The 9,516-nt window shown below is 41.3% G+C and overlaps 1 protein-coding gene and 1 pseudogene across 1 annotated transcript; one reads left to right on the plus strand and one right to left on the minus strand.

The window, feature by feature from the left end:
- LOC139175959 (olfactory receptor 5F1-like) lies at positions 1-948 on the plus strand. Its single transcript, XM_070767378.1, has one exon. It carries the CDS (start codon positions 1-3, stop codon positions 946-948), a length of 948 nt encoding a protein of 315 aa, XP_070623479.1.
- Positions 949-5,516: 4,568 nt separating this feature from the next.
- Positions 5,517-6,447, minus strand: LOC139175886 (olfactory receptor 14I1-like; annotated as a pseudogene).
- Positions 6,448-9,516: the final 3,069 nt, after the last annotated feature.

Genomic DNA, 9,516 nt, shown 5'->3' on the forward strand with positions numbered 1-9,516 from the left:
ATGGACTTCAGACTGACAGAAAATCAGAACCAGACAAGTGTCACAGAATTTCTCTTAATGGGTTTCTCTATTAATCCAAGCAACCAGACTACTCTCTTTGTCATAGGTCTGTTTCTCTATTTGTTTACTTTAACTGGGAATCTAATCATCATTACACTGATTGGGATAGATCAGCAACTCCAAACTCCAATGTACTTCCTTCTTGGCAATCTCTCTTTTGTTGAGATCTGCTACATTTCCACTACTCTTCCCAAAATGCTATGGGATCTCTTGTTAGGGGACAAAACCATTTCCAATGTAGGTTGTGCACTACAACTGTATTTCTTTGGTGCTTTAGGAGCTACAGAATGTGTCCTTCTCTCAGCCATGGCATATGATCGTTATGTAGCTATCTGCCAACCCTTGCACTACACTATTCTAATCAACCGAACAATACGTCTACGTTTGCTGGCAGCCTCCTGGAGTATTGGCCTCTTGAATTCCACTATTACTACAGCCATGGTCTTTTCTCTGAATTTCTGTCACTCCAATAAAATTAAACACTTTTTCTGTGACATTCCTCCCTTGCTACGCTTATCTTGCTCTGACATCTTTGTTAGCCAGATGGTGACTTTCACTTTGTCTGGTGGCATTATGATTCTGTCATTCAGCCTGATCCTTCTTTCCTACATATTCATTGTCTCCTCTGTCCTCAAAATTCACACTGCTCATGGTAGGATCAAATCCTTTTCCACCTGTGGATCACATCTCACCGTGGTAAGCATATTTTATGGCACCATTATCTACACCTATATACGTCCTTCATCTGCTCATTCTATAGAAGAAGATCCCCTAATTTCAGTACTATATGCCATCATTACACCACTGCTTAACCCACTGATTTATAGTTTACGAAACAAGGAAGTGCAGGGGGCACTTTGGAGAGCTCTGGGGAAGAGCAAGTTATAGTTATTATAACTGAATCAAGACTCATATAAAATCATTAAAATAATTGGTGTAAAAAAAATCATGTTTTATCTTTAATTATTTTTAATAATGCAGTTTAAATAATAAACTAATTTACAATAGATACCATATGGTTTTTATTGTTACAGCTAATAGGAGTAACATTTGCCTTTTCCAACTATTTCCATCTCTTTCACAAATTGGCCCATTTTTCTTTGTGTGTCTGTGTATGTGTATACATATGTATGTGTGTGTGTGTGTGTGTGTGTGAGAGTGAGTGTGTGTGTGTGTGTGTATGTATGTATGTATGTATGTATGTATGTATGTGTATATTTTCATGGATATAGGTAGGTGGGTCTTGGCATATTCAGGTCTTTTCCCATATAAGATTGATAGAATCTTGGTGGTATTTCAACGAGGTCCCATACGCCATCTTCAGGATGGTGCTCGTGCTTTGGTGAACAAAGTCTGAACAAGCCTGCTGTTTCTCTCTGAAAAAAGCTTATCCAGTGCGGTCTGTGGCCCATCTAATCTTGGAAAGGAACACCTGCTTCCAGGGTGAAAGCTATTTCCTGTATACAAAGAGAGGGAGGCTTCTGTTCCTGTCTGAAGAAAAGGTCTCCCATGCAGTCTGTGGTCCTTCTGGTCTTGGAAAGCAACACCTGCTTCCAGGGCGAAAGTTATTTCCTGTATCCAGAGGGAGGGGGGTCCTGTACCTGTCTGAAGAAAAGTTCTCCCATGAGGTCTGTGGTCCTTCTAGTCTTGGAAAGCAACACCTCTTCCAAGGTGAAAGCTATGTCCTGTATCCAGAGAGAGGGGGGATCCTCCTGTTCTTGTCTGAAGAAAAGGTCTCATGTGCGGTGTAGGAAACTTCTTGTCCTGGAAAGCAACACCTGGTCCCAGGGCCAAAGCTATGTTTTGTATTCTGAGGGAGGGGGACTCCTGTTCCTGTCTGAAGAAAAGGTCTCCTGTGCAGTCTGTGGTCCTTCTAGTCTTGGAAAGCAACACTTGCTTCCAGGGCGAAAGCTATTTCCTGTATCCAGAGGGAGGGGGGCTCCTGTTCCTGTCTCAAGAAAAGGTCTCCGGTGCGGTCTGGGAAACTTCTTGTCCCAGAAAGCAACACCTGCTTCCAGGGCGAAAAATATTTCCTGTATCCAGAGGGAGGGGGACTCCTGTTCCAGTCTGAGAAAAAGTTCTTCGGTGCAGTCTGGGAAATGTCTGTTTCCGGAGCCAAAGCTATGTTGTGTATCCAGAGGGAGGGGGACTCCTGTTCCTGTCTGAAAAAAAGTTCTCCCGTGCAGTCTGTGGTTCTTCTAGACTTGGAAAACAACACCTGCTTTCCAGAGTGAAAGCTATTTCCTGTATCCAGAGGGAGGGGGGCTCCTGTTCCTGTCTGAACAAAAGTTCTCCCATGCTGTCTGTAGTCCTTCTAGTCTTGGAAAGCAATACCTGCTTCCAGGGCGAAAGCTATTTCCTGTATCCAGAGGGAGGGAGACTTGTCCAACGAGCAGATTGGTTGGGTGGAAAAAGTTCATGTAAAAGTGATAAACCAAGCCATTACAGTAATTAAAAAGTGCAATGTTTGTTTATTTGTTTAATTGGATTTGTATGCCGCCCCTTTCCGAGGACTCATGGCGGCTCACAGCATATACAACCCCCCCCCCATAATATCAATCCAATTAATTAATTTATAATTAATACTACATTAAAACAACCGTTTAAGTTAAATAAAAAAGGGAAACCTATCAAACCAATCATTCAACACTCATACTTAAACATTCATAGGTTAGGCGGAAGATTTAAAAGTCCCAAGCCTGGCAGGAAAGATGAGTTTTTAAGCTCTTTCGGAAGGCAAGGAGGGTGGGGGCAGTGCGAAACTCTGGGGGGAGCTGATTCCAGATGGTCGGGGGTCCCACAGAGAAGGCTCTTCCCCTAGGTCCCGCCAGCCAACATTGTTTTGTCGACGAGACCCTAAGGAGGCCAACTCTGTGGGACCTCACCGGTTGCTGGGATTTGTGCAGCAGATGGTGGTCTCGGAGATAATCTGGTCCTATGCCATGAAGGGCTTTATAGGTCATAACCAACACTTTGGATTGTGCACAGAAATGGATCGGTAGCCAATGCAGTCCACAGAGTAATGGCGAGATGTGGGCATTTCTTGGAAGGTCCAAGACTGCTCGTGTGGCTGCATTCTGGACGAGTTGAAGTTTTCAAACACTCTTCAAAGGTAGCTCCATGTAGGGAGCATTGCAGTAGTCGAACCTCAAGGTGATAAGGGCATGAGTGATCGTGAGCAAAGACTCCCTGTCCAAATAGGGCTGCAACTGGTGCACAAGGTGGACCCGGGCAAACACCCACCTCGCCAAAGCCGAATGATGGTTTTCTAAAGTTAGCTCTGGATTGAGGATGATGCCCAGGTTGCTAACATCACACATGGACCAAAAACCCTCAGTGTTCAGTCTGTTGTTACTACTGCCCACAGTGGCCAGTGACTCAGCGCACCACATAGCACATGCCCTCCAATCACACAGGATTGCTGTACAAAATCTTGTGGGTGGCTGCTGTTGCGTCCTCCTGCTACCCTGCAACCCCCTGTTCACCCTCTTGCAAATTTAATTTGTGGGCAACCATAGGGCCGCCTTCTTTCTCTGCCTTTCCTTTTTCTGTGTAATCTGAAACCTCTAGTGCTCTCTGTAAATTTAATTTGTGAGCAACTGTAGGGCCACCTTCTTTCTCTGCCTTTCCTTTTTCTATGCAAGACAGCCACTTGCACTGTCTCTCAATTTAATTTGTGGGTAATCACAGGGCCGCCTTCTTTCTCTGCCTTTCCTTTTTCTGTGTAATCTGAAGCCTCTAGCGCTCTCTGTAAATTTAATTTGTGGGCAACTGCAGGGCCGCCTTCTTTCTCTGCCTTTCCTTTTTCTATGCAAGACAAAGCCACTAGCGCTGTCTCTCAATTTAATTTGTGGGCAATCACAGGGCTCCCTTCTTTCTCTGCCTTTCCTTTTTCTGTGTAAGCCGAAGCCCCAAGCTGCTACTACTGGTGACAGAGGCCAGAGACCGATAGCACCACAGAGCGCGTGGCCTTCTATCACACGGGATTACTGTGAAAAAGGTGATGCCTGCTGCATATTGGATTGCTGGGTAAAAGCTGGTGGGTGGCTGCTGTTGCCTCCTCCTGCTATTCTGCATCCCCGTTCACTCTCTTGCAAATTTAATTTGTGGGCAACCACAGGGCTGCCTTCTGCGGCTCTATTCTTTAAAAGTTCAGGGTTTGCGTTCAGGTTCAGGGTTCGGTGATGTCACCCAAATTTTTTGCAACGTTCGCCCAAATCTGCCAAAGTCGAACTTTGTTGGTTTCGCCCATCACTAGTTGTTATTAGAAATTTTAAAATACATTCCCTACTCAATTCATTTATTCCACTTCTTTCATTATGAAAGGAAACTAATATTTTTAAAGAGCATAAATCTTCTATAAAAATATTCCTTAGAAAAAATTATAAGAAAGCCCAACTTTGATATCTAGAGCTGGAATAATTTAGGAGACCTGTATATATTGGTATCCATTCATGACTATACACATACTCAAACAAACAAACAAACAAACATGAATTTTTGGTAATCTTTGGTTAACTCATGTCACTAGCTTTATATATCTTTTGCACACAATTATCCAATAAAGTAACTGATTCTTTTTTGATTTCCCCACATAACATTTATTTATAAACTTTATTGGTCACCCATTTTATCATATGGTAACTCTGGATGGATTACAATTACATATACAGTAAAGCATAAAACGTTCAAATCAGACATTAAAACCCAATTAATGTTTGATTTAAAACCCATTTCCCTTATACATTGTTTGGTTACATTAGTTTGTTTCTTATTACAATTTCATATTTCCAAAAGGAAGTTAACTTGAAACTACAACATATGAAAATAATTTATTGAAAGGTATCTTCATAATCCCAATAGAATTGATGCTGTAAGAGATGCAATATGGTAAAAAATTATTTTGTCAGATGCAAGGGATCATAATTTATAATATATAAAAAGAACCTATGTGTGTGTGTATGTTTGTGTGCGTGTGTATGTGTATATATATATATATATATATATATATATATATATATATATATATATATATCACATGTTTTTGCTGAATTTTTAAAATTAAGGGAGACTAGGATAGCACTATTTAGGTCTTGTTATGGCCTCATCAGCTAGCCATACCCTTACTGGGATTATATATATATATATATATTACATATATAAATATATGTATGTATCAAATGTTTTTAGCTGAAATTTTAAAATTCAGGGAGACTAGGATGGTACCGTTTCGGCCTTGTTCTAGCCTCATCAGCTAACCACACCCTTCCTTACTGGGATTCGATCTGGCAGCTTCTGCCTTGTAAGGCAGAGAATTAACAGTTGAGCCACCAGACCTGATCCCTCCAGCTCTGTACCAGGGAGTGTATATATATGCAATTGGAAATGCTTAATCAGTTAATGTAAGCTGAATTTCAAAATTAACATGACAAACAAATTGGTATGTCAAAGGGAAATTAACATTGTTTGCAAAATAATCTCCAACCAAGCAATTTCAAAAAGGCAGCTTTCACATCTTTGTTCCTCATGCTGTAGATTATTGGATTCATTAGTGAAGGCACCATAGTATATAGTGTGGTAAATACTTGGTCCAATCTGGATGGAAATTTAGCAGGTAATATCAGATGAGCTAAGAGACTACTCCCAATGAATAGGGAAACAACAATTAGGTGGGGGATGCAAGTGGAGAAGGCCTTTTCTTTTTTCTCAACTGAGGGCATACTCATCACTGTAGTAAAGATTGATACATAGGTCAACAAAATAAATAAGAGACATCCAACTCCTAAGCATGAACTAAAGACAAGAATCCAGGTTTCACTGAGGTAAGAATCAGAAGAGCTTCATCAACTGTGGAACTTCACAGAAGAACTGGTTAATAATATTGGAGCAGAAAGGCATTGAAAAAATATTCCCTGTGTGTAAAGCTGAATGCAGAAATCCAACCACCCAGGCCCCTCCTGCCATTTGGAAGCAAGTGGGCCACTTCATTATGGATGCAAAGTATAATGGGAAACAGATAGCAATGTATCTGTCATAAGCCATGATCGTGAGAAAGAATAAATTTGATGACAGGAAAGAAACATAGAAAAACACTTGTGTCATACATTCAAAATACAAAATCAGTTTTGAATTCATGAAGGCATTAACTATAGCTTTGGGCATAATGGTAGAGGTGACACCAAGATCACCAATAGCTAAATTGATTAAAAAGAAATACATTGGAGTATGCAGATAGTGGTTGAATAGTATTAAAAAAATAATCAGAAGGTTTCCCACCAGGACAAAGAGATACATGATGATGAAGATGATGCTGTATAAAATTTGAGTTTCTTGATTTCCAGAAAATCCAGCAAGTACAAAATGTGATATGTTTGTAATGTTAGACATGACATTATGCCACCCCTGTAGAAAGATGAAAACTAAATTATATATGGATTTCTTTCACATTGTATAGACTACTTCCACTTAAAAGGAACAATAAGAGTTTTTAATTCTCTACTAGTATGTACTTTTTTCTAATATGCTTAAAGTACAGTATATGCTTTGGGAAGATATAACTATAAAAGTGGCTTACACCATATTGAAATTAATATATTATTTTTTTTAAAAAACAGTATAACTACATAAACCCGCACTTGCCTTACCTTTTTTTTTACTCCATTATATGGGAGAATTCTTTTTTCACTTGAATAGATATATTGTTATTCTTCCCTAAATTGAATTAAATTAATGCATATAAAATGGTAGATTTATTTCTAGATTTCTTGCATGCTCCATATTTCCTTACATGCTCACCTTCAGCCTTCACTCAACAAACTATAACCAGCACATTTCTTGTTGCAGATTCAATGTGACTCCATTGAGGTAGTCTTAGGACAGCTGGTTTTGAGGAGCAATGAATGATAGACATATACTGTCTATCTGGATGACCTTGTATTTTCTAACTGTAACACGCCACCTTCTGAATTTGTACTCTAAGGTTACCTTTAATGTCTATATTAGAATTGGTTTGATGGAACAATCTATGAGCCCAAATAAATAAATACAGAACTGTTCTCTATGATATCATGTCAGAAATTTCATGAGACCATGTAGAGTAACCTCAACATTTCAAAATAACTCCCACATGAAATAATAAGGCAATGCTAATTGCATCTGTGCAGAAGGGAATGATCACACAAAACAGTTTGGGTGAGGGTAATGTAGTTATTCAACTTAATTGCCAAGGGCATTGTATTTGCCTATATTGTAAGAAAATATACTGCTCAAAAAAATAAAGGGAATACTCAAATAAGACATCCTAGATCTGAATGAATGAAATATTCTCATTGAATATTTTGTTCTGTACAAAGCTGAATGTGCACAACAGCTTGTGGAATTGATTGTCAATCAGTGTTGCTTTCTAAGTGGACAGTTTGATTTCACAGAAATTTGATTTACTTGGGGTTATATTGGGTTGTTAAGTATTCCCTTTATTTTTTTGAGCAATGTATATAGATTCACAGAAGTTTACTGACCATTATTATCATCTGTGATTGATTAAATGTCTGTATTTTCAATGTCCACGACAGTTTAATCAGATGCCAACATTAGAATGAGCATCTACTGTATGTAGCTTCTGTTTTTCAAAAGGATGCCCATTTTTTTCCTCACTGTTTTCATTAGGAAATTTATTTTCTCCTGGATTATATAAATTTTTGAGGAACAGACTGTTAATAAATTATTTGTACTTATTAAAAATAGAACCAAAAACAGGAAACTTGTTATTAATCCCTAATCAGAAAATAAACAAAAACAATGTATCTATGATTGTGACATTTATCTGAAAATTTACCAAAAATTTACTGAAGAAACTGCACTGGGAAAGAGCTAAAATATTGTTCTGTCTCAAATAGCTCCTCACAGCTCCCATCTTTAAAACTCCAAATGGAAGATATAATGACATAATGTACAACTTGAAAGATGTACTAGACATACATTACTGTAAGCAGTGATGGGCAGCCAAAATTTTTACTGCCACACTGTTGGTGTGGCTTATCTTGTGGGTGTGGCTTAATGGTCATGTGACTGGATAGGAGTGGCTTGCCAGCCATGTGACCAGGTGGGAGTGGCTTGAATGATCATCATTGTTCAAGTGAACTGTTAAGTCCTTGACTTACAATCTTACCAGTGTCACTCACTGGGGTGAAAATTTGCTTCGCGTTTCCCACCCTCTCCTTCCTGGGTCACCCCCTTACCTCAGGTTGGGTAACTAGGTGAATGGGTGGTGGCAGAAGAATAAATGCTGCCAGTGCTGCTTCCACCCATGCCTTCTGCTTGCACCTCAGGAGGGAGGTGGTTGCGTGAGGCTGGAGGGGAGCTGAGCAGAAGAGAGAGAAAGTCGTCCGAGGCCAAGAAGGAGGAAAGAGGAAAAAAGCAGGAGTGCAGATGCAGCAGAAGCAGGGAAAAAAAGGAGAGTTGAGCCTAGACCAGTAATCCAGGAAGTGACAGCCACTGATCAGCTGGAGCTGCACATGTATCTTCATTTCCGCCGGTGGAACTGTGTTCCACTCTGTCCTGCCTGCTGCCCACCCCTAACTGTAAGGTATCCCTAGGTGAAACACATTTTTATTTATAACATTAGTATTGGGTGAAATCCTACCAGTTAGGGTCAGTTTGCCCGATATGTTACTGATTCACCTGAACTGGTAATTTAAAAAAAAGCTTTAATTTTTTTTTAAAGTTCTGACGATCACGTGGCACAGTTGATTGTCACACAGCTGACTGTTAGAACTTTAAAAAACTTTTTAAAGCATTTTTTATTACCGGTTTGGGAGAATTGAAGGTAGTAGGCTTACCTGTGACCTAATCTGCCAACGGAGCCAACAGCATGGGCTCCGCCAAGGGTCATGAGTACTGTTGGGCGAACCCAACGGGTTGGGGGTTCGGGGGGTGCTGGGAAGCCCCCCAGGCCGTCTGCGACCTTTTAAAACAGCCGCGCCGCTTCCCAGTTGACTCCTGAAGCCAAACGCGGACGTTCACCTTTGGCGTTTGGCTTCAGGACTCAGCTGGGAAGTGGCGCGGCTGTTTTAAAAGGTCACAGCCGGCCTGGGGGGCTTCCCAGCACCCCCCCGAACCTGGGTGGCCGGGCGAGCAGCGAGCGAACGGCGGGTGGCCGGGCAAAGGGCGGGCGAGCGGCGAACGGGTGGTGGGGCGCCGTTGTTGTCCTCACAGCGCAAAGCCACACAGTCCCGGATCGCTTGCTTCCCCGGCCAGCAAGCCGGCTGCCTGGGAAAGCAGCGCATTTGAAAAACGCTTTCCCAGGCAGCCGGCTTGCTGGCCGGGGAAGCAAGCGATCCGGGACTGTGTGGCTTTGCGCCGTGAGGACAACAATGGCGCCCCACCACCCGTTCCTGCAGACGCGCTGCCTTGCGCCTCGTTTCCTCTTCCCGCCACCGCATTCGGAGCCCGAGAGGG

This window comes from Erythrolamprus reginae, chromosome Z (genome assembly GCF_031021105.1).
Source record: "Erythrolamprus reginae isolate rEryReg1 chromosome Z, rEryReg1.hap1, whole genome shotgun sequence".
Taxonomy (NCBI): Eukaryota; Metazoa; Chordata; class Lepidosauria; order Squamata; family Dipsadidae; genus Erythrolamprus; species Erythrolamprus reginae.